The 25,019-nt window shown below is 47.6% G+C and overlaps 2 protein-coding genes across 5 annotated transcripts in view; both read left to right on the top strand.

Annotated features, from left to right (window-relative positions):
- GANAB (glucosidase II alpha subunit) overlaps positions 1-10,402 on the top strand; it is a 33,959-nt gene extending 23,557 nt beyond the window's left edge. The window contains exons 18-25 of one of the 2 annotated variants that reach the window (XM_035098183.2): positions 327-570; positions 1,240-1,304; positions 3,874-3,950; positions 4,419-4,493; positions 6,336-6,449; positions 6,978-7,090; positions 7,744-7,844; positions 8,632-10,402. In XM_035098183.2, the coding sequence (XP_034954074.1) occupies positions 327-570; positions 1,240-1,304; positions 3,874-3,950; positions 4,419-4,493; positions 6,336-6,449; positions 6,978-7,090; positions 7,744-7,844; positions 8,632-8,741 (899 nt within the window). In that variant the 3' untranslated portion in view covers positions 8,742-10,402. The remainder of the gene's footprint in view (positions 1-326; positions 571-1,239; positions 1,305-3,873; positions 3,951-4,418; positions 4,494-6,335; positions 6,450-6,977; positions 7,091-7,743; positions 7,845-8,631) is intronic. The other variant, XM_035098185.2, reaches the window with a different exon arrangement.
- Positions 10,403-13,670: 3,268 nt separating this feature from the next.
- On the top strand, positions 13,671-24,737 carry B3GAT3 (beta-1,3-glucuronyltransferase 3). Of its 3 annotated transcripts, XM_035097844.2 has the most exons (8): positions 13,671-13,870; positions 14,220-14,356; positions 15,105-15,268; positions 16,590-16,679; positions 19,726-19,903; positions 21,103-21,433; positions 22,716-23,006; positions 24,239-24,737. In XM_035097844.2, the coding sequence occupies exons 4-8, from the start codon at positions 16,598-16,600 to the stop codon at positions 24,335-24,337; spliced, it is 981 nt and encodes a 326-aa protein (XP_034953735.1). In that variant the 5' UTR covers positions 13,671-13,870; positions 14,220-14,356; positions 15,105-15,268; positions 16,590-16,597; the 3' UTR covers positions 24,338-24,737. The 3 variants fall into 3 exon arrangements, with proteins under 3 accessions (XP_034953735.1, XP_034953734.1, XP_060125400.1); XM_035097843.2 differs by lacking the exon at positions 14,220-14,356; XM_060269417.1 differs by lacking the exon at positions 13,671-13,870 and having other exon boundaries at positions 14,033-14,356.
- The last annotated feature ends 282 nt before the right edge of the window (positions 24,738-25,019 follow it).

The raw sequence follows: 25,019 nt of genomic DNA, 5'->3' as shown, positions 1-25,019 counted from the left end.
TTCCAGCTGCACAGGAGTGGGGCGGTCACGTGAGGCCAACATTTGGTTTGCTGTTACGGGAAGCTCATCCATGTGCTTTAATGTTACTTGTGGACACAACCATTTATTGAGATTCTTAACACCGGGGGGGGGGGAGCCTCGGCTGAATTCAGCCCTCATTACTCTCCCCAGGCCACACCCTTTCACTAGGCCACACCCCTCACTTTGCTTTGCATCCTGCTTGAGTTTTTACTTTGGTCAGATGTGACCTATTTGTGATAGGCTTACAAGTTCCCCATCTCTGGATATTAAAAGTATTGATCTTTCTCCTACCTTCCCTCCTCCAGCCGACGTGGGTGGCTTCTTCAAAAACCCTGAGCCGGAGCTGCTGGTGCGCTGGTACCAAGCGGGAGCCTACCAGCCTTTCTTCCGGGCGCATGCCCACATGGACACCACCCGTCGGGAGCCCTGGCTCTTTGGTGAAGAGAACAAGGCCCTGATCCGGGACGCTGTTCGCCAGCGCTATGCCCTCCTGCCCTTTTGGTACACCCTCTTCTACCACAGCTACCGTACAGGCGAGCCTGTCATGAGGTGAGCGAAACGGTGTGAGGGGGTCTCTCCATTTTAGGAAAGGGTGACTTCAGCTCCCTGCACGTAGACTTGCTAAATAGGTAGGTGGTCCAGTCTCAGCAGAGATGCTGTTACACAAAACAGGGACAGCAAATCTTGCTCCAGGTTACTAGCTGTGGCACAGCTGCTCCACCTCCAGAGACCTCTGCCTGAGAGCCTTGAGCAATGGAAAGCTGAAAGCAGACCAGAACCTCAGAAACGGCATGAAATCTAAACTGACTGATGCCTGAAGCCCTAGATTCTTTTTCAGATTTCTAGCCAGCTGCAAACTAGGGTTTATCAGTTCACACATTACACCAAACCAATAGTTACGTTTCCTCAAGCCTGGCTTGGTGTGATGTGTGAAAATCAGCTGCTGTGGTAGGTGGTGCTTTCCCCACTGTTGTGTCTCTACTGCTATCACAACTAGGGTTGCCAGACTCAACCCTTTAATTGCCCTGCTCTCTTTTGAGTTTGGAAACCTTAAAGAGAAACCAGCAGACCCTTTGCTTGGAAATTAAACAAAGGGTCTGCTGGTTTCTCTTTAAGGTTTCCAGACTCAAAAGAGAGCAGGGCAATTAAAGGCACAGAAGTCCTGTCCTCTATTGAGTCTGGCAACCCTAATCACAACTCTGTTTCCCCCCTCCACAGACCTCTTTGGGTGGAATATCCACAGGACGCTACAACATATGCCATTGATGATCAGTATCTGCTTGGTGAGTGTGGCGAATCCCAGGGCTGATGTTGCTTCACTTCCTGTTCTCCGGCAAGAATCTTTGCATTTTAACGTCCCATAGCCATTTTGGTTCTTGAGCATTTCAACTGAGATGTTAGGGGCCCACTTCCTTGAGTTATCTTTTCTGTGATCACCAGGTTCTATACATTTTTGTACCATGGGGATATTTGCAGGCTCTGCAAAGTCTTCTATAGCCTAGCTGCTGCCAGCAGCCATCTTACCTATTCTTGAGATTATAAACATTGACTTTTCCAAGTTTTCTGCAATCACTATGGGTCCCTCCAGACCGGTGAGGTTTCTCAGGGTGTTTTCTTGCAACTTGTGATTGATGCAATAATAATGCATTAGTCATGGGTTTATACTAAACTGTCCACCCATTCTGCTTTGTTAGTTCTGGGGCGCTTCCCCAGTGTTACTATATTTTTCCGCTCTTGCACTAATAGTGCACCAAAAGAGGGGTGAAAAATAAAACTGGAACACCGATGATATAAAAAGTTACAGGGGTTCAGAAGGATGTTGTGAGACATGTGCTGATTCTCTTTCTCTCAACTGTTTTGAGAGACAGAGGTTTTTCTTCCCCTCATAATACTGGAACACAGTTTTATCCTGTGAAGCTGAATGGAGGGAGATTCAGGACTGGCTAAAGGAAGCAGTTCTTCAAAAAGCACATTGTACATACAGGTGAAACTCGGAAAATTAGAATATCGTCGAACAGTGCATTTATTTCAGTAGTCCAGCTTATTATTTTTAATTTTTCTTTTAATTTTTACAAATGCTTTCTTTTGGAAATTCCACAGTAATAAAACAAATAGTTACAATAATACAAAAATAAACATCGCCATTACATTTCATTAATTACATTCCATTTATAATTGACCTGCCTAACGACAAATAATTACAATTACAACATAAAGGCTTGACATATCTTGCTTTGCATGTCATGCATCTATCTCATATATTGGTTTCACCTTTTAAGTTGCATGACTGAAATAAATGCACTTTTCGACGATATTCTAATTTTCCGAGTTTCACCTGTACGTAGACTATAGAATTCAGTTCCACAAGATGTAGTGATGGAATGTTTTGATTGAAGACGATTTCTGGAATTGTATGCGGTTAAAGTTCCCATTAATCTGTATCATGTAGGATGAGGGAATAAGCATTTAAAATAGTCCAAAAAAATGGTATATGAGCCCAATAGGGCTGTTTCTAATGAAGATAACTACCTGTAATTACATACTATAATTACTAAAATGACTGTACAGCAGCTATCAGAACTGGCCCTGTTAAACATTTTCCAAAACAGCAACTGAGACAAATGTTTCAAACCTGCAGTCTTCTTGTACCTGCTGAGCTAGATGAGGGGTGGACCAAGAGGGTAACACATTATCTAATTGGTATAAGATAGTTTGACAGGTTGCTTTTGCTGACTAAAGGAACAGAAATGCAAAGATTCTTTTGTGGTAGATTGGCGCTTTTTTATTGTTTATGCAAACAAAGATGAAATGCAGGCGTTGGATGCAATGCAGCATGCAAAACTTTATGGCTGCTCTGAACATTGTGGGCTTGAACTTTGATACTTCCTAATGGGTTGCATGGGGACGCGGGTGGCGCTGTGGTCTAAACCACAGTGCCTAAGGCTTGCCGATCAGAAGGTCAGTGGTTTGAATCCCTGCGACAGGGTGAGCTCCCATTGCTCGGTCCCTGCTCCTGCCAACCTAGCAGCTCGAAAGCACGCAGTACAAGTAGATAAATATGTACCGCTCCGGCGGGAAGGTAAACGGCGTTTCCATGTGCTGTTCTGGTTCACCAGAAGCGGCTTAGTCATGCTGGCCACATGACCCAGAGGCTGTACGCCGGCTCCCTCAGCCAATAAAGCAAGATGAGCGCACAACCCCAGAGTCGTCCACGACTGGACCTAACAGTCTGGGGTCCCTTTACCTTATTAGATTCATGCTTTTGTTTTGTTTTATTTTACTTTAGACTTCTCTTGCTTGCTCTATGACAGGCATGTCAAACCTGCGGCCCTCCAGATGTTTTGGCCTACAACTCCCATGATCCCTAGCTAGCAGGACCAGTGGTTGGGGAAGATGGGAATTGTAGTCCAAAACATCTGGAGGGCCGCAGGTTTGACATGCCTGCTCTATGAGATGAGGAGGGGATTGTTTTGTACTGTTACAAGTGTGTGTGTGTGTGTGTGTGTGTGTGTGTGTGTGTGTGTAAAATGTAGTGAAGGCCAGCAGCTCAAAAAGGGGATTAGACAAAATATTGGAGGATAAGGCTGCCAGTGGCTGCTAGCCATGTTGGCTCTATTTTGCCTGTAGTATCAGAAGCAGAATACCAGTTGCTGTTGCGTTCAGGTCCTGCTTGTGGGCTTCTCTTTGGCATCTGGTGGGCCACTGTGGGAACAAAATAGTGGACTAGATGGTCCTTTGATCTGGTCCAACAGGGCTCCTCTAATGTTCCTAATTCAGAGCCAGGTTACAAGAGGAGCAGTTAATGCAAGTTTCTAGATCTCATACTTTTATTCTGTTTTCTTCCCTTTGTAGGCGATGCCTTGCTGGTTCACCCAGTCACAGCACAGGGGGCCCGAGGTGTGCAGGTCTACTTGCCTGGCAAAGGAGAGGTAAGTGAGGCTGGCAGAGTGGAAATGAGGCGCGATGGGGTGGGAGAAGGAGAGTCCTTTGTCAGAGTGTATAGCACAGAGAGTGAGCAACTCTGGCAGTTCCTTGGCTTTACCTGTGTCCAGCGCTAAGGAAATAAAGGCTGCGATGACCCAGAGAGAGAAAGAGGAGACAGAGAAGGGGTGGTAAAGGGAGAGAGAAAGTAAAGGGGATGACAGAGAGACAGACATAGACAGAAGGGGTGGTCTTGCCCACTTGAGGCTCTAGGCCCACCTACTGCTGGCATGGGGTCCCACATATTGCCTATGAGGGGCTGCAGCCCTCAACAGAAGAAAGCACAAGATCGACCAGCCCTGTTTTAAATTAAACCTGGCGCTCCCCAGCACTCCCAAGATTCTGTTTGCAGTTTGGAGTGACAAGTCCTGTGGATGTCCATAGTCCTCTCTAACGTGCCTTTTCCCACCATGCAGGTTTGGTATGATGTCCACACTCACCAGAAACTTCATGCGCCCCAAACCCATTATTTAGCAGTCACCATGAGCAGCGTAAGTCAAAAGGGGGGAGAGGGTTGATGCGGTGGCGGGGGGGGGATCCCTGGAGGGAGGAAGAGAACCAAGACAGGGCATGGAAGCCTTGCTTCCTTGGCCACTGGAGGCGTCTGTCTTTCCACCCCACCCCACCCTGGAACCACCACTTAGGATTCTATATTTATTTGAATTCCACTCATGAATCTCTTTCTATGAAACCTCTCGAAGCCATTAATAATAGTGGGTTGCCACAAACTGTGTTGTACTCGGCGTAGAATCACTAAAATTAATGGACCTCAGTGAAAAATTCCTTCCAGTAGCACCTTAGAGACCAACTAAGTTTGTCATTGGTATGAGCTTTCGTGTGCATGCAGCTGAAGAAGTGTGCATGCGCACGAAAGCTCATACAAATGACAAACATGGTTGGTCTCTAAGGTGCTACTGGAAGGAATTTTTTAATTTTGTTTCGACTACGGCAGACCAACGCGGCTGGCTGGCTACCTACCTATAATTGGACCTCAGTGAGTTTCCTCTGAGTAGTACTAGCATTGGCTTGCAACTCAGTAACAAACACCTGTTTTACATACAGTTGTACCTTGGAAGTCAAGTGGAATCCATTCCAGAAGTCCGTTCGACTTCCAAAACGTTCAGAAACCAAAGCACGGCTTCTGATTGGCTGCAGGACGCTCCTGCAGCCAATCGGAAGCCGCAGAAGCCCCATTGGACATTTGGGTTCCAAAGAACATTCGCAAACCGGAACACTCACTTTTGGGTTTGCGGCTTTTGGGAGCCAAAACGTCTGAGTACCAAGGTGTCAACTATATTGGAAATAATTCGAATCCAGTGCACATACAGACTAGGGTTGGTGTTTTTTAAGTGTTGTAAAAAAAAAGCACCAAAAAGACAATAAAGACATTTCTTTACCACCTTCTTTCAAAAGACCACACAATGGTTTACAATATAGTAACATACATAGCATAATATCACTATGCTACAAAAAATTAAACCAGGTGGATAGCAATCAGTAGTACATAATAATTCCTAATACACAGTACTTATTTATACAGTATAGAATATATAATGAACAATGCAGAATAATGTCAACACAGCAGCAAACCTTACAACTTAACCCCCTGAAAAATACTAGTCTCATAATGCAAGTTATAGTTGTTGTTGTTGTTGTTGTTGTTGTTGTTGTTGTTGTTTATTTTATTTGTTCCATTTCACAAGATTTAAATAATATTTGATTGTAATAAAAACCCCAGAGTGTCTTGCAAGAAGAATAAAACAATACAATTATCAGTTAAAAAACATCTAAACACAACTATTTTGAATAATCATTGAGTAATTAAAATCAACAGTGAACTAAAAACCCAGATTAAAACTCATATCAACATCTGGATAGGCTTGTCTAATTATAATTTTTTTAGACCAGAACATTTAAAACAATATAGTCCTTAAAATGCTCATCCTATTACAGAGGGCTGCATCCAATTCATTTCTGCTCACAGTAGAAATTAATGGCTCGATCTTAGTCCTGTCCATTGATCTCAATGGGTCTTAAGTAGAACTAACATTTAACAGCAGCTTTATAGAAAATAAACAAGGAGCTAGGAGGGATAAGGTAGTTGTCCAATGGATGTAGGAAGCAGCGCAACTTGAGCATTGCTCGCAGTGGTAGAGCATCTGGTCCCAGGATCATTCCCTAGCATCCCCGGGTGGGGCTTGGAGAAAGAGACAGAGAGATCCCTGTCTGGAACCCTGGAGAGCTGCTGCCAGTCAGTGCAGACTGAACTAGAGGGACCAGCCGTCTGATTCAGGATAAGGCAGCTTCCTATGGTCCTCAACGCCTCTCTGCAGATTCCTGTGTACCAGCGTGGCGGCAGCATCGTGGCTCGGAAGGAGCGGGTCCGGCGATCTTCAGACTGCATGTACAATGACCCTTACACCCTCTACGTGGCCCTGGGCCCCCAGGTGAGGTGGGAAGGAGCAATGTGGGACAGGGTTGTGGGAGAGATGCTCTACAGCAGGCTTTCCCAAACTTGGGTCTGCAGTTGTTTTTTGGACTACGACTTCCATCATCCCTAGCTAGCAGGTCCTTGCTTCAGCTCCTTGTGCATTTCTGCCTGGCTGGGATGCGTCCTTGAACTCTCATTTTCCTGGAAGGAGGAAGGAAGCAGTGTGTGTAGGGAACTAGTCTACAGTGCTATACTTCACCATCTTAGCCTCTGGTTCCACCCACCACTGGTATGTGACGCCCAGAAGCGAACGGGGCTCCTCAGATTGCAGAGGTTTGCCCATCTCCTATATCCATTCCACACCACTGCCCTGATGGGGAGAGACTGAAAAATCTGGGAGAGTGGTAGCAGCAGCAGCAGCAATAAAGAGGAAGAGGCTGCACAGAGAGTGTCTTGACCATGGTAGCTCCACCCTGTACTGGATTTAACTAGCAGGACCTCCTCGCTTTCTGTGTCAATGCCCCCCCCCCACTTCTCTTTACAGGGCACAGCGCAAGGAGAGCTTTTTGTTGACGACGGGCACACATTCAACTTTGAGACAAAGGGGCAGTACCTCCATCGCCGCTTCAGTTTCTCCGGCAACACGTTGACGGCAAGGTACTTGGCCTCTCTCCTCTTTCCCACAAAATCCCCACCCCAGACCACCTATCCTGCCTGGTTGGTGCTGCTGCTTCTAACTAAGGTGGTCGGCCTATGATTGCACTTCAGATTGCAGGTGGGGCAGTTGCAGGATTAAAGGCTCCTCTCCCCACTCATGGAAAGTTAACGTGCCAGGGAAGAGCAGTCCTGCCCAACCCTGACATGCTAGGTTTCTACAGGCAAGTATTTTTTCCATAACTGGTGGCCATTCAACCACCAACACCCCCATCTAAAGTTTGGAACAGTACAGCCCAGACATGGTGGGTCTGACCACCTCTTTAATGCGAAGGCCAGAGCTGTCTATTTTAATGTAGTCCCATAATTATTTAATTGCTGCTTCTGGGATGGTTATTTGCTGGTGCTGTTTTAGTTTTATTTGCGGCGGTTGTTTTAGCATTTTAATGCCGACATTTTGTTATTCGGCTGTGTAAATCTTATATTGCTTTATTGTAACCTGCTTTGCTTTATTGTAAGTCGGGTGAAAATGTTATGTTTTGGGGGTGGGATTTAGGTGCCATCTTTGTTGACTTTTAAGTAGAGTTTGAGACTACAGTATCACTTCACTGCCCTCCAACCCCCTTCCCCTGCCTTTGTTTTCTCCTGTCTTCCAGCTCCGCAGACCCGAAGGGCAGCTTTGAAACTCCGGCCTGGATTGAACGGGTGGTGATCCTGGGAGCCGGGAAGCCAGCGGCAGTGTTCCTCAAACAGAATGGTGAGTGATTGGAAAGGTCCTGGGCTCCATCTACTGGCATCTCCATGTTTTGTTATTTTGTGGGGGGTGGGGGTGGGAGGACGGTAGCTGAGTGGAAGAACACATGTTTAACATGGAGAAGGCCCAGGCTTGGTCCTGGGTGCCTCCAGTTATAGAAGGAAGTAGGAATCCAGGTGATGAGGGAAGACTCCCCTCTGCCTTAGGCACCCGGGCAGGATAGACAAATTGTGCCTCATTTCAGTAAGCTGAAATACGGTCACCTGAGCTGGGTCATAGTGGGGCTTTCTTAGGAGGAAAAGGAGGGGGCCAACATCTGCTGGGAGAAGTTGTTGTGGCAGGCAGTGAATACCCCCCAACAGCAAAAAAGTTAATGGTTCCCCCTGGTATCCATAAAACTTGAGCAACAGTTTCCTATGAACTAAACTGAACGGTGGTGTTTTGTCTGTGTGCACTGTGAGAATTTTGGGGATGGGAAAAGCGGCATATTAATTTTAATCTAATCTACTTTCAGCTAAGATTTACAGCAATGGGGGAATCTTTGGCCCTCCAGATGTTGCTGGACTACAACTCCCAGAATCCCTGATCATTGGCCCTGTTGGCTGAGGCTGATGGGAGCTGTAGTTCAGCAACACCTGGAAGGTCACAGGTTCCCCGTCCTTGAGCTAAACTCGACTTCAAACTGTCCTCTGTTGGGGAAGGGTGGCACTTCCCCCCCCCCTCAGCTGTGCTCATCTCCTCTCTCTCTCTCTTTCTCTCTCTCTCCCTCCCCCCCCCTAAATCCTAAAAGATGTTGCAGAGTCTCGCCTGGATTTCACACATGAGGCTGAAACGTCTGTCTTAACCATCCGGAAACCTGCAGTCAACATTGGGGCAGACTGGAGCATTTCCCTGCGATAATGCCACGAGGCTGGGCGGGAGGGCGGGCAGAGGGGTTCAGCTGGACAAGAGGGCTAAGGAAACACTCAAGCAGTGTTGGGGAGTTCTGTGGTGCCTCCCCTTTCATGGCCATGTGGGAAGGGAAGGCTATGTGCTCCCCACCCTGCAGGGGCTCAAGTCCAACATCCTGTACCACTCAGGCATGTCTTGGGAGGGGGCGGTGGCGACGATCGCTTCCACCCCTTCCCCTTCCGATCCTGGCTTGGACTCTTTCTTTCCCCCCTGCGTGTGGTTCCATAGATTAACTTTAGCAATATTTGCTGTAGAATGAAGAATCTCCGGGTTGGAGTTGGTTGAGAGTCTCGTTTCCCCTCTGCCGGGGGTGGTGGCTAAGAAAGATCTCTTCCCTTCCCACCCCACCCCACTCCCTGGAGTTGCAATATTGGGACCAACCATTTTGAGGGGCTGGGCCTTTCCAGAGGGGAGGGATAATTGATTTGGTCTCCTCAGTTTCCTATCCATCTCCACTTCCCTCTTCATCTCTCTCCTGCCCAACCAATTCCTGGCTCCAGTTACTGACCACAAAACGATTGACCTTGGCAGGGGTTGCCTTTTAACCTTTTCCTTGCCAACAGGTGAATGTATGGAGAACTCCCTCTTTCATTGTTCCCTGCCCCATGCCGCCACTCGCCATAAACAACAGGGCAACATGTACACCTAGCTCACTTGTGGGGAACCTTGGGCCCCTAAGACATTGCTGAACTACAGCTCCCATCATCCCCTGGTCATTGGTCATGCTACAGCTGATGGAAGTTGTAGTTCAGCAGCATTGGGTTCCCCACACCTGAACTAGATCGTGGCCATTCTCTCCCCACGCTCTCTTTTACCCACCAGTCCCAATACTTTCTTATTTCAACCCCCCCCCCCCCAAATAATCCTTAGTACTGTGAGTGAGAAGGGATTTCTATTTCTTTCCGGAGTGGGGATGGGGCTTATCTTGGTGTCAGTGAATCACTGGCACTTCTATTTATATAATTTCTTGGGGGAGGGTAGATGAGACAGATCATGTGAAGGGAAAGGGGAGGCATGGTGCGGTTTGGTTGGAAAACCAGGCCCTGGGTTATGAGAGCAAGCGGAAGCGAATGTGGAATGGGGGCGTTGTCCTGCACAGGAAAAAACAAGAGTGGCAGGTGGGCGGGGAAAGAAGCTGCTAAGAAATCAGGCCCCTTTCCTGCCAGAAAGAGAGGAGAGGGGCCCATCCTCCTTGGGGTAGAGTGGGACTGGCAGGATTTTTTCTTTTTTACACTTCTCGCTATGCCTTCCATCTCTCCCGCTCCTGCTTCTAGCTATCACTGCTCCTGCCCCCTCTCAGGCTAGGCTGCCTGGCTTGCGTTTGGCCTTGGCCGTCTTGTGTGTGTACGTGGATTAACATTCCTGGTCCTGGCTGGTTCTCCCTCGTGCATTTGCAGGCAAAAGGCCCAGAGCGAGTCTTTTTTCTTTCTTTCTTTTTTTAAAAAAATGGTCAAAATCCCTTCTTTAAAACACACACACACACACACACACACACACACACACTCTTCCTCTCCTCCCATGCTTTCTTGATTGTGATTTCATCTGCAGGTATAAAGCTTTCACTGACTGAGTGTTTTGATAAAAGATGGACAATAAAAAACCATTAAAAATAAGCATTTTGGTTTTTTTTCTTCTTTTGATAGCTGCCATAGATTACGCATGACAATGTCAGAGGCGTCTGTTTTGCTGCATGGATGCATAGTGTATTCGAGTCAGGGGACCATGAGAGCAAAGAAAGAGGCAAGCCTCATAATACCGTGTTTCTCCTAAAATAAGACACGTCTTATATTTAATTTTCCTCTAAAAAAACACATCGCGGCTTATTTTCGGGGGATGTCTTATTTTTTTTTATTGAGCATGGTACAGCATTGTTAAGTATGGTACGGGGCTTTCTTGCGCCGCCCGCTGAGCCCGCTGCCGGGTCCCTGGGCTTTGTGCGGTGCGGCGCGGCTGGGGCTGCTGCCGGCTACTGTGACTTCGCGCTCCGCCCGCTGCCGGGTCCCTGGGCTTCATGTGGTGCGGCTGCGGCTGCTGCTGGCTACTGCCGGCTACTGTGACTTTGTGCGCCGCCCGCTGAGCCCGCTGCTGGGTCCCTGGGCTTTGTGCGGTGCGGTGTGGCGCGGCGCGGCTGGGGCTGCTGCCGGGTCCTGCCGGCTACTGCGACTTCGCGCGCCACCCGCTGCCGGGTCCCTGGGCTTCGTGCGCGCGGCGCGGCTGGGACTGCTGCCGGCTACTGCAACTTCGCGCGCCGCCCGCTGCCGGGTCCCTGGGCTTCGTGCGGTGCGGCGCGGCGCGCCTGGGGCTGCTGCCGGCTCCTGCCGGGTCCTGCGGCTTCGTGCGCCGCCCGCTGCCGGGTCCTGGGGCCCGTTCAGTCGGAGCTCGGCGCGTCTCTGTGCTGGGGCTCCCGCTGGGCTGGGGCCCGGCGCGCGCTGCTGCGTTTGCCGGCTCCCGCTGGGTTGGGTAGGTACCGGTACCCCCAACATGTCTTATTTTGGGGTGATGTCTTATATTTTTTTGCCTTTAAAAGATCGTGCCATGGCTTATTTTAGAGGCACGTCTTATTTTAGTAGAAACACGGTAGTAGCACATATAAAACTTTTAAAAAGGGAATATTGAGCTGTGTTTGGATTTCCTCCCCTTTTGGGGGTGGCGGCTAGGAAACACTGGCCATTTGGACCAGTTTCTTACAGCAGGGAAGGAAACATGGTGCATTTTCAGATGCTATTGGACTCCCAACTCCCATAATTCCTGGCACCTAGGAAGCTGCCTTCTCATCCAGACCATTTTGGACCATCTACCTCAGTATTGCATATCACGGCTTTCAGCAGGGTTCTCTTAGCCGTGCCATGCCAGAGATTGAACCTTCTGCATTCAAGGCAGATTCTCTGCCACTGAGCTACGTCTCTTCTGTTCACCATGCTAGATGGGGCTGATGGGAGTTGGAGTCCAATAGCATCTGAAAGTGCACCATGTTTCCTTCCCTGCTGTAGAAGAGGCTCACATGTAGAGGCTCACAGGTTCCCTGCCTTAGACCTTGTGGGATGAATTGGTAGGTATGGCTACAATTCCTATCCCATAGAACCTTTCTTGTTTTCTCTGTTGAATTTGCATGGGCAAAGTCTGCACCCAGTGGTCATCCACCTTTACATAATCCATATTGGATCTCCCCATAATTATGTGACAATAAAACACCTTATGCCAAAACCTTATGTAGTGTAGTGGTTAGACTGTCAGACTATGACCGGAGAGACCAGGGTTCAAATCACCAGTTGGTCAGGGAGCTCTCGCTTGGTGACCTTAGGCCAGTCACAGCCTCTCAACCATAACTTCATAGGATTAAATAAGTATGGGGAGAATCCTGTATGCTACCTTGAGCTCCTTGGAGAGCTGGGATATAAATGTATGAATGAGAAAGACAGAAAGAAGGATTAAGAAAACAAGCGTCTGATCTGAGGAAGTGTTATCTAGTCCACAAATGTGACCATAATTAATTTGCTAAATCTTTTAAGGCTCTGCAAGACCTTGTGTGCTATTTTTACTTAAGCATGTCACCTCCCCGCCAAAAAAGGACACTGGTTTGCATAAAAATGGCCAATTTAGAGAAACATTTTGCTCTAATTTAAATAGAAATGCAATATAACTCACTGTCATGGGGAGCAAGACTGTGACCAGGTGACCTCTGTGCCATCCACTGGGACCTCCATCCACTGTCCCAAGTAGCGGTGCTAACTAGATGCGCAAGTTCAAGTCCTCTCCCTTCATAGGGTACATTCTCTTTAATCTGGATTTGGGTCACATCCACACTATTTAAAGTGCAGGGTGCTGGGAGTTGAAGCTCTGTCCTCTTGACAGCCCTTCAAACAGGAAAGTAAGACACGCGGTCACCCTATCTGGAAACTTATATGAAAAATGAATTAAACTCGCCCACCCTATTGTCAACATGTTTGCATTCGACATGTCTTCTTTGGCGATCACTCGTAGCCGAGTAAGATTGTCTTCCATAAACACGATTTTAACAATGGGTCTGTAAGTGACTGTGGAGGCCAATTCTGGATCCACATGTCCTTCCACAGTGGGGACATTGGTTTCCAGGCAGGAGTTGATCACAGTGTGGATTTGCCAAGCGTGCCTTCCTCTTAGCACGTTTCTCCCTTGCGTCCTGAGATCGAGTTTCTTCAAAGCCCATGACACCGTTGGTAAAGGCTGTTCTCCAACTGGAGCGCTCGCAGGCCAGTGTTTCCCAGTTGTCTGTGTTTATATTACATTTTTAAAGATTTGCCTTCAGACAGTCTTTAAACCTCTTTTGTTGACCACCAGCATTACGCTTTCCATTTTCATTTTCCATTTGCCTACGTGTCGAATGAATGGTGGTCATTCGACACGTAGGCAGGATGCCACCTACTTTTCTAAAATCAAAACAGCAACCCTTTGTCAAACACTTACCTGTCAATTGTACCATCCCTCTTCGTGACTTTTTTTGACCACTCTATGACGAAAAAGGGGGTATAAATGTATGCTTTGTTTTTTTTGTTCGGGGTTCTCTTTCTTTCCACACGCGGAGAGTGGGGAACCCTGTTGCAACAGTCTTTATCTTTGCAATAAAGGATCGGGCGTAATCGCCGTTTTGCTTCGACTTTGTCTCTAGAGTCGGTCTCTGTTTCCTTACTCCTACCGATTTGGAGCCTCAATTTCTCTATATCGGGTATAAGGACAAAGAGTGGCTTTTATTAATTTCTACAACAAAACGAAACAGCTATAAGCAGAAGAGAACAAAACGGAGTGTACCTGAAGCTAGGGAAAACATTTCAACGTATTTCAACATTTCAGAAGAAAAGGCATGAAGCAATCAGGAGGTGGGGGGAACGGGCCAGACGGGGAATAGCTGCACCGGGGGAGCCTACACGAGAAGGGACCTCTGAAGGACGATAAAAGCGGCTGGACCGGAAGTGCTGGGTTGGCCGGCGCGGGGGACTCCGTGGGGACCCCGGATACGATGAAGGGGGCTTTGAGCAGCTGAGGATCCTAGTCCCCGTAACCCTTCTCCCTCCTTCGCCTCGGGTGGCAGTAGCAGAAGCGTGGTGAGCACCGGCCTTTGCTCCGTCGCCATAGCAACGGTGTCACACCGTCTCCCTTCCCATGCCGGGAGACGGGGGGGGGGGTGTTGAACGGGGGATAGGGGCGTCGGCGTGGGGTTGCTGCTGCGTTGCTAGGAAAAGATGGAGAGGCTCTGCTTAAAGGGGTTGCCAGAGCCTCCATGATGCTGCAGTGCTGAAGGTTGCACAGTAACTGCAAGGGGAAGGGGAGGGGCTTTAGCATACAAGGAGGGAGAGAGATCTCATCAGGGTTTGGGGTTCCTAAAATAAGAGGTTGCAGGGGCTTAGGAGTGTTTGCATCCCACAAGCCAGCAAGCCCTTGCTCTCTTCCTAGGAGTGTGCATGATAGAGAGAGACGTAAAGACACTCTATATGTGCTCAGATGCCATCTCCGCAACTCCAAAGGCATTTGCGTAGCTTGCAGGCTTCAAACTGTCCTGTCGTCGTTGGCCAGATGGTTTCCTGGTAAAGGTTTGGACTTAGGGCAACATTTCCTCCCTACAGAAATGGGAAACCCATTAAGATGCTCTATACCTAGAGACTGTAGTGGGATTTGATGGATTCTTGAAGGCTCTTGGGGATTTTTGGACAGTTAGATAGACCTGGCAACCCTGGTCTCTGAAGAATGATGAGATGTGAGGGTCCAGACAGGATCGCTCCTGAGTTCCTTATTTGATGCTGTGGAGCCCACGCTGCTCCTTGTTATTCCCAGGAGCTGTAAGCAGTGAAGCAGGCTGCTGAGATAGATTTGCTAGGCACTTTGAGGAGAAAAACTACACTTTGGAACTCCCTGCCCATTGATATTAAGCAGGCACTTTCACTGTACTGCTTTTGGCACCAGCTAAAATCTTTTTTGTTTAAGCAAGCCTACTCAGACCTGTTAATCTGGCATGCATTATCAAGACATTATTTTATTTTATAAAGTATATATTTTTAAATTGCTGCTTTTCTTTTTAAAATAAATTAGGCTAACTTGTTTTTATCATCAGATTCTATGGATAGTATTTTGAGTTGTATCCAACAATGTTTTACTCACAGTAGACCTACTAAAAACAATAGTCATGTTCATTAATTTCAGTGGGCCTACTCTGAGCAGGACTAACACTGTATGCAACCCTTTATAATTTATGAAAACTGCTTAGAGGTTTTTATGGTTAAGTGATATTTTTAAAAAACCTTATTAACTTTTTAAAAAATCTCTCATTTTTGCATTACTTAGATGGCATGGTTATGACAAGTCCAGTTGAAGTGCCCAGTGCACTGTCTAGTCTGGTTTATGGGATCAGGTTCAGCTTTTGAGGCCTGAGGATGTGGACAAAGTACGTTGAGTCATTTGGCTAAACACATGTGGTTTCCTTGAGCTAGCCAGGGAAGGCTGACCAGGTGAGTCCAGAGTGTTGTAAGTGCATTATTGTGTGACGGCGACTACCGCTTTAAAAAGGTGGTTGTTTATCTGCTGCTTTCTGACAGTTACCTCCAGGTTGCAAATATGCCCCTCCTCAGCAAGGGGCTCAAGTGGTGGCCCACCTTTGAGAAAACTATCTCAATATATTTCTATCTAGGTTTAGACCGGGTTTTAGCACTGAATCACCCATGGTTGCACCTTTATCAGGCGAGTGGCAAGGGAAGTGTGACCATGTTACTCTTGCTTAATCTCTCTGTCCTGCGAGTTGGCAGTACCATTTTATAGTGGTTCCAATCCTACATACAGGACTACTTTCAGAGAGTAGCATTGGGTGACTATGAGTTGCCTCCAACTCAGTTCTGCTCAGAGTAGATGCACTGAAATGAATGAACCTACCATGCCTATTCATTTCAGTAGGTTCACTCTGAGTAGGAACACTGCTTCTAACCCTGCATCTCGGCCCCCTGGCAATTATGCTGCAGAGTGCTACAGGTTAGCAACTGGTTCCCGGTTCTGGTTGCTATCTATATGAAGCCATTGAGAGCAGCCGTTTGAGGATTTGGAACACAGTGCCATCAACACGCCGATGACACCCAGCTCTATTTCTCTGTTACAATGGAGTCAGGTGAGGCTGTACAAGTCCAGAACCAGTGATTGGCTGGATAAGGGCCAGTAAGCTGAAACTGAATCCTAACAAGACAGAAATATTGTGTGTCAAGCGGTTTACAGCTCTAGGAATTGGATTGGAATGCCTGCCTACTCCGGACAGGGTAGCACTCTCCCAAAATGAACATGTTCATCATCTGTGTGTATTCCCTGGAGTTGTCTTTGTCACTGGAGCCCATGTGGCTTCAGTACCTGTGAGTGTCTTTTTGTGTCTGCTTTGGCTGGAGTGCCAGTAATAACCATCCCTGGGCTGGTATAGCCTTACTACCATGTTTCACACATCGGTAGCCTCAAGTCTTGATTGCTGTAATGCGCTCAACGTGGGGCTGCCCTGGAAGCTGCAACTAGTGTAGAATGCAGCAGCTAGGGTGGCAAGCACAGTGTCCTTCTGTGTACATGTTTACACCACCAATTTAACTGTCATGAAGAATCCTGCAGTGTGTTAAGGGTGCTGGAAACTGTAACTCGGTAATGTCAGCACCATTAGCAAATTACAGTACTGAGGATTCTTTGGGGGGAAGCCCTGACTATTAAAGTGGCGTAAGAGTGCTTTAAATGTATGGTGTGGGTGGTATCTTAATTTTTTACCTACAGAGCCATGTGTTGACCTTTGTTTGATGCTCATCTCTGCAGGGCCTGCCATGAAGGTGAAATTGAAAAACGTGTTTGTCATCTATTTCCTGGTGTCGGTGATCGGCCTGATGTATGCGCTGCTGCAACTGGGTGAGTGGCAAAGGAGGGATGGAGATGTCCTCTTGTTATTATTTAATGGACTTGTAAATCATCGTTCGTGATAACTTCTCTCTCAAGGCACTTTACAATAGCCTGCACAACAGTACAAACCTAAGAAAAGCCCGGCTGGATTAGGCCTAAGGCCCATCTAGTCCAGCGCCTGGTTCTCACAGTGGCCAACCAGATGCCTATGAGAAGCATGTAAGGAGAACCTGACCACAAAAGCAACTGTCCCCACTTCTGATTCTTAGCAACTGGTATTCAGAAGTATACTGCCTCTGACAGTGGAGGGAGGACATAGCCAAAATAGCTGGTAGCCATCAATAGCCTTTTCCTGCATGAATTTGTTTAATCTTCTTTTAAAGCCATCCAGTAAGGTGTCTTATGAGATTACACACACACACACAAAATACAATATTTACATTAATGGTGGCAAATAAAGTTGATAAAAAATTCAGCAGCTGATAAATCACCCAGCACCATTAACCATCTAAAAGGCATCTAGATTATAATGGTATTTAGAGACCTTCCTGAAGGCCAGCAAGGAGGAGACCCAACATTTTTCCCTGGTGAGGGTATTCTAGAGATTTCTGATAGAATAGAGAGTATTATCACCAGGGTACTGAGAATATTTGTTTTTATTTCTTTAAAGCTTCTTTATCTCACAGTTCAACCGTCATCCGTAATCAACTATCATTGTTTTTTTTGGCTTACAAATAACAATGATAAGAGCAGTCCCTATCTGTGGACATACAATCCAAAAGGCACAACACAAAAGGAACATGGATTGGGAGGGAGGAGGGAAGGGGGAAGGGGAAAAAACAAACTCAGGCGCTAGAACATGAACATCGCTTGCTGCTTCAGACAAAAGTCTGTCTAATTTAGTGTTCTGTTTCCAGCCACAGTTAGCCAGATGTTCTGGGAGCTCACAATGACAGCAAGACAGTGGTGGTCCTCCATTGTTGTTTGTCTCTGATACCTGGTACTTTGATGCAGTGCTTTTCTTCTAGGGGACGCAGGAGTACGCATACCCCTAAACATTTTGTGAATTTAAGTTTGGCCTCATTGAGGGGCAGTATTTCAATATGAGTAGGAAAATGAGAGTACCCCTAAACATTTTTTTCAGAAAAAAGCACTGCTTTGTGAGCCAGTGTGGTGTAGTGGTTAAGAGCGGTAGACTCGTAATCTGGGGAACCGGGTTCGTGTCTCCACTCCTCCACATGCAGCTGCTGGGTGACCTTGGGCTAGTCACACTTCTTTGAAGTCTCTCAGCCCCACTCACCTCACAGAGTGTTTGTTGTGGAGGAGGAAGGGAAAGGAGAATGTTAGCCGCTTTCAGACTCCTTCGGGTAGTGATAAAGCGGGATATCAAATCCAAACTCTTCTTCTTCTTCTTTGATGTATACTGCATCTGAACATGACTTGGCAAATTTAAGCTGCATCAATTCTGCATAGAATCATTCCCAGCTAAAACAATGCCCAATTATTGGTACACTATCTAGGACTTAAACCCTACCAGGCATGATGGAACTGCCTTCCAACTAAACACACTGTAAGGATATTTCCAATATTTATTAGCAGGCAATACCCTTATTTAAAGGTAAAGGGACCCCTGACCATTAGGTCCAGTCGTGACCGACTCTGGGGTTGCGCGCTCATCTCGCATTATTGGCCGAGGGAGCCGGCGTATAGCTTCCAGGTCATGTGGCCATCATGACAAAGCCGCTTCTGGCGAACCAGAGCAGCACACGGAAACGCCATTTACCTTCCCGCTGTAGTAGTGGTACCTATTTATCTACTTGCACTTTGACTTGCTTTTGAACTGCTAGGTTGGCAGGAGCAGGGACTAAACAATGGGAGCTCACCCCGTCACAGGGATTCGAACCACCGACCTTCTGATCGGCAAGCCCTAGGCTCTGGTTTAACCCACAGCGTCACCCGCGACAATACCTTTATTTAGGACCAAGCAAATTATGAACAAACTTTTGAGTTCTCAGAACTCTTCCCTAAGGCTGGATATTTAGCACTGCTGGGTAAAGAGTTACAAAAACAACACCTGACTTGATGTTTAAAACAGCCAAGTCTGTATCCAGTCGTAGTCTTATGATGGCCTGCCGACAGATATAGAAGATTTGACTAGGCTCTACTGCATAGAGCTATACTCTCCTGGGCCCTCCAGATACTGCTGGACTCCCAACTTTACACATCTATAAGTACATTTGATATGTGGTCCCTGATTGGTTGGGATATGTGTCTAGGATAGGGTAGGTATTCTCCAGGTGCTTCTAAACTACAACTCCCATCTCTGACCATTGGCCATGCTGTCAAGCTCATGGGAGTTAAAGTCCAACATTATCTTCTGGAGAGCCACAGGTTCCCCACTTCTGATTTAGAATGTAACCCTTTGCCTCCACCCTACCTTACATTGTTCAGGGCTATATCCACACCATACGGCTTCCTTCCCCTTCTTCTCCTGGGAACTTGTTAAGGATTCTGGGAATTGTAGCTCTGTGAGGGGCTAAGTTCTCAGAATTCTTATATATACTGTATTGGCCCGAATATAAGCTGCACCCGCAAATAAGCTGCACCTTTAAAATTCAAAGGGGGGGTGGGAGGAAAAAAGACAATATCCAAATATAAGCCACTCCCTTAATACTGGGTTACAGGCTGAAAATCGCTGTGGTTGATAGAATTGTAACTCCGAGCCAATTTAAGCCTTTGATCTTGCAAGCCCGCAAAAGTTACCGTACAATCGCAAATCGCTATTCAATTGCTACAATTCCACAGGCACTCACACCTGTAAATGGCAAATGAACAGTCTCAAGCTCGCAAATTGGCATTCCGTTTTACCGTATGTCTGTTTCAGCAGCGATATGGTAAAAGCCAATTTTTGTAAGGTTGCGAATTTAAGCTGCACTTTAACTTTTCACGGTCAGAATTGGGAGGGGGGGAGTGAGGCTTATATTCAGGCCAATACAGTATATATACGGATATTATTGCAGCAGTTGTGTGCTGATGTTCCTCCCTCTGGCTTCAGGACAGCCCTGTGACTGCACCCAGCACCTGAAGTCAGCCAGCGACCTCATCCATGCCAAGGAGAAAAAGCTGTCCCAGCTGCAGAATGAGCTGAAGCGGCTCCAGGGGCGGGAAAAAGTCCCAGAGCCAGCAGAACAAGCCTTGCCGGTCATTTATGCCGTCACGCCCACCTACGCTAGGTAAGGTGTCTGCCAGATCCTTGGAGGTAGGGGGCAGTGTCAGTTCAGGATCATAGTTCAGCAACTGGGAAGGATCTGCTGATCAGAGGAGACGTAGGGGCATAGGAAACTGCCCTCTGGTCCCATCTAGCTCAGCGTTGTCTACACTTTGACTGACAGCGACTGCAGGCTTTCATACAGGAGTCTATGTCTAGCCCTACCTGTAGAAGCTGAGGTTCAACTTGGAACCTTCTGTATGAAAAACAGATGCTCTGACACTGAGGTAGAGCCCTTCCCTTAAGACACAGGAAGCTACCATGTACCAAGTCAGACCACTGGTTTGTCCGTCTCTATGTGGCAGCAGATCTCCTGGCTTTCAGGCAGGGGTCTCTCCCGGCCCTGCCTTGAGATGCTGGAGATCAAACCACCAACCTTTAGCAGGCAGAGCAGGGGCTCTACAACTGAGTTAGGGCCTTTCCCCTAAAAATAAACAGAGGTTCCCCTCTTTGTGGTTCTGAATAGACCATATCCAATAAACTTATTGTGCTGTCCAAAGCCCATGGCAATTACATTATAATGTACCAAAATACAAATGTTGATTCCTGTGTTGCAGGGGGTTGGACCAAATGGTCATTGTGGCCCCCTCCAACCCTATGGCTCTATGAAATAAATAAATAGCAAACACTGATAATATAAAGAAAGAAGAATCAGAAGTACCGCCAGCTAACCCAACTTCAGATTAAACCTCCCAGTCTCCCGAAACAATTTATAGCAACATTATCTAATTCTCCGTTTCTAATCCAAGAGCCACTTTATGTGTCCCAAAGCAGTTAGTGTCGCTCCAAATATACGGAGCCGTTCCTTCCAGAAATCTTTCTTCGATCACTGTATAAAGGACAGATTAATAGATAGTGAATAACGTCTTTCACCAGATATTGGCCACAAACGCAGAATCTGTGAAATAGAAACCTAGGAAGCTGCCTTATACAAAGTTCGGACCATTAGCAGTGACTCTTCAGGGGTTTCTGACAAGGGACATTTCTTGGCCTACTTGGAGATCCTGGAGGTTGAACCCGAGACCTTCTGCATGCAAAGGAAACACTCTGCTACCAAACTGTGCATGCCCCTCCCAAAGCTGTGGCTGGATTCCCTCTAAATCTGTCTTCCCAATTTCTCACCTGCTTCCTTCTCTCCGGCCTCCTCCTCCTCCTCCTCCCCAGGCTGGTCCAGAAGGCGGAGCTGGTGCGCCTGTCGCAGACCCTCCTGCACGTGAAGAACCTGCACTGGATTGTGATCGAGGATGCGCCAGCCAAGACGCAGCTGGTCTCGGAGCTGCTGGCTCAGAGCCACCTGCGCTTCACACACCTGCATACCGAGACGCCCAAGGAGCACAAGCGCAAGGAGAGCGACCCCAACTGGCTGAAGCCCCGGGGGGTGGAGCAGCGGAACCTGGCGCTGCAGTGGCTGCGGGAAAACCACGAGCTGGGCAAGAAGGCAGTGGTGTATTTTGCAGATGATGACAACACCTATAGCCTGCGCCTCTTTGACGAAGTCAGTGCCAGCAAGAAGGGGAGCAATAGATTGGGGGCGGGGATTGCAGTTCTCCTAGATTCCAGAATGTTACATATTCTTCTTCTTCTCCTTCTTTTGAAAAACAGAACCTTTTATTTTAACAAATATAATGGGGAGGAGGAGAAAGAAGCATCGTCAGATGATACTAACAATACAAATCTTCCATCAGTTCTGACTTAGCCCCCATCTGCACTGTACATTTAAAGCCGTATCGTGCCACTTTAAATTGTCATGGTTTCCCCCGAAGAATCCTGGGAGGTGTCGTTCATTGGTTTTTTTTGGTTTTTTTGGAATTGCTAAGAGGTCCCTATTCCCCTTTACAGAGCTATAATTTTCAGAGTGGTTTTGCAATCAGCCGCTCTTCTCAGGCAGGGGTGCCAACTTGAATAGGGACCTTGGCCAGAGGCGTAGCAAGCCCAGTTGGTGCCCAGTGCGATTTTTTTTTTTGTCACCCCCCTATGCGGCTCTGGCGAAAAGTGAAAAACATGAATTGCAGAAAAACTAGAGCTTACAGAACAAAACCAACTTCAGATATGAAATCAGCATTGAAAGAACGTATAAGAACAGTTGAAAAATCTCATGCAACAGAAAATTAAAAAAATGTTCCCCAGTGGCGTGCCGAGTGTCTCCCCCCCCTCCAGGGTGGCACCCGGGGCGACCCGCCCCCATCGCTCCCCCTTGCTACGCCACTGACGTTGGCCCCTAAGTGTTGGCTCCCATGTTCCCAGAGATTTAACAAAGTTTGGGTGGGATTCCGTGGGAGTAAATGGATACTCCGCTATCTATCTATTCTGCAGTTGTGTCAGTTTCTACGGACATAGGTGCCTAAGTAACAAGCCTCACAGCTGGTGGGGGGTGGGGGGTTGAACAGAAGGAATTACTCCTTACATACATAAGTCCTAACTTATGTGACTTAAATGATAGAAGCCCACAGTGAATTCTGCCAGATTTCTGTCTAAGTAGACATGGCTAAGGTAGCATGGTAAACTAGCATGTGTTGAGCAGGATTGTTTCGGTGCTTTATTGGGGAGAGGTTCCAGGTTACCACAAGAGATGGGAATAAACAGATTGTTAAATAAAGCAGGCAGCGTTGGTCTCCAGAAGGTGTTGTTGTTGTCGTTCAATTCATATCCCACCCAGGGCTGCAAACACAGCCACAGTTTTTAAAGAAAGTGTTCCAGAAAAGTGAAACATTCTAAAAGCAGTTTTATCAAACGCTTTCCCTCTTTTTCCTTCTTTGCTCCACCCTGTCCCCAACCAGATCCGCTCCACCAAGCGCGTCTCGGTGTGGCCCGTCGGCCTGGTGGGAGGCCTCCGCTTTGAGCGCCCCCTGGTGGAGAACGGCAAAGTGGTGGGTTTCTACACAGCCTGGAAGCCCAACCGACCCTTCCCCATGGACATGGCCGGCTTTGCCGTGGCCCTCGATCTGCTCCTGGCCAATCGGGAAGCTCACTTTGACTTGCTGGCCGAGCGCGGCTACCTGGAGAGCAGCCTGCTGCAGTCACTGGTGTCGATTGAGGAGCTGGAGCCTAAAGCTGACAACTGCACCAAGGTGAGCAGGTTGGCAGACACCAGTAAAACTGCTAGCACATTTGCAAAGCTAAGCAGGGTCTGGTATGGTTTCAAATTGGATGGGAGACCATGTGTTGAGATTCCTGCATTGTAGTGGGTTGGATTAGATGATTTTCAGGGTCCCTTCCAATTCTATGATTCTATTGAGTCCCCCACAGATGCCAATCTCTGATGAAAAAGGAGGGTGGCAGCAGCCTAGGAGCCACAGTCTCCTAGACAGCAGCTATTTCCAACCTGGCAATATTTTTGACCGCCGCAGGGATGAGGAACCTGTGACCCTCTAGATCAGGCACCCCCAAACTTCAGCCCTCCAGATGTTTTGGACTACAATTCCCATCTTCCCCAACCACTGGTCCTGTTAGCTAGGGATCATGGGAATTGTAGGCCAAAACATCTGGAGGGCCACAGTTTGGGGGGGGTGCCTGCTCTAGATGTTGCTGGACTACAACCCCACCAGGCCTGATAATTGGCCACACTGGCTGGTGCTGATGGGAATTGGAGTAAAACAACAGCTGGAGGGCCATGAGCTCCCCATCTCTGCTTTACACCTCTGTAAGTGCATTTAATAATGTGATCCCTGATTGGTTGGGACATGGAGACTACAGGTCCCTCCAGCTATTTATCATTAGCCATGCTGGCTGGGGCTGATGGAAGTTGGAGTCCATCAACATATAGAAGACCACAGGCTTCCCATTCCTGGACTGCAACTTCCCTCAGCTCCTCTGTTCTGCCTCTGGCTGTTGTGAGTTGGTGTCCAAAATATCTGGAGCACACCAGGTCAGGGAAGGCTGCCTTGAATTCTGACCAATGTTTTAGCAGATGACCAGGACAAGGGGAGAGTGTGTGTGCACGGCATTCATTAATACAGGGTTTCACTTCCTCAAGCAGCAGGAAGTTTGCAGCAGCTATTTTAAGGCGGTTTGTCTCGGACGAGGCAGGCCTGACTCCCATTGAGAAGTTCCTTTTTGAGATGTCGAGAAGCAATTTAGCGCCGTTGGTACGGTCACCCCCAAGGGCAGATGGTCCTACTGCTCTTCCCCACATAATGGTTGACGGTGGTAGCCTCTGTGAGTGGGAAATCTTTGTATGTTTGCCCCTGAAACAATACATGTTTGAAAAGGAAAAGGGGTGGGGTGGGAAGAGGAAAACTCAAGCAAACTCGGGGACCAATAGTAGAGAAATGAAACCTAAACACATCTTTTGATCTTGCAGGTGCTCGTCTGGCACACCCGGACCGAAAAGCCCAAGATGAAACAAGAGGAGTTGTTGCAAAAGCAGGGCCTGGGCTCCGACCCCAGCATCGAGGTGTGACTGGGCTCCATTTGGCCACTGAGACATTGGCAGTGCTTCCGTGGGGCGTGGGAGGAGCTAGAAGGACTCGGCCAAACTCGATTGGTCACAGATGCTGAAGCCTTTGACTGCCACTCCCCTGCCCATCTATGGACATGCTGCCCTGGAACTCTTTTATTTATTAAGGATGAGCTCCCTGTTCTTGACCCCCAGCATGGAAGGCACACTCTGTCTCCAGTGAGAAGAGACTTGATTCACAACTGCTGCTATCCCCGCCTCCCCCCTCACCTTCCTACTGCTGGGGAAATGCCTTTTATTTCGGTGCCCTCCCTCTTTAAAAACGTTTCTTCATTGAATGCTGCAGCTTCCTACTGGTGAAAAAGCCCCCTTTGCTTTCCCCTGCTGGCTGCTCTGCCCCCCCCCCAAAAAATGCTCCCCCCCCTCCCTGGCAACATTTGTCTTATAGTCTGACTGCTCTCTCCTATAACAAGAGTGCTTGAATGATGTTGATTGGTGTTGGGAGGGGGACCTAAGTGAAATCCAAAAGTTAATCCCTTTGATTCCCCCCCCATTTTAGCCACCTTTAATCTTCCACTTAATAAAACCAGTTTCTTAAGAGAGCAATCACAACACTACTGTAACAGTTCCTGAGCCACATCCCCACCCACAGGAGCAGAAAACAAACAACAACAACAAAACAGAG

The sequence above is a fragment of the Zootoca vivipara genome, chromosome 17 (assembly GCF_963506605.1).
Source record: "Zootoca vivipara chromosome 17, rZooViv1.1, whole genome shotgun sequence".
NCBI classification, from domain to species: Eukaryota; Metazoa; Chordata; class Lepidosauria; order Squamata; family Lacertidae; genus Zootoca; species Zootoca vivipara.
Note: the sequence above shows the minus strand (reverse complement) of the source record. Positions and strands in the feature narration are given on the sequence as shown.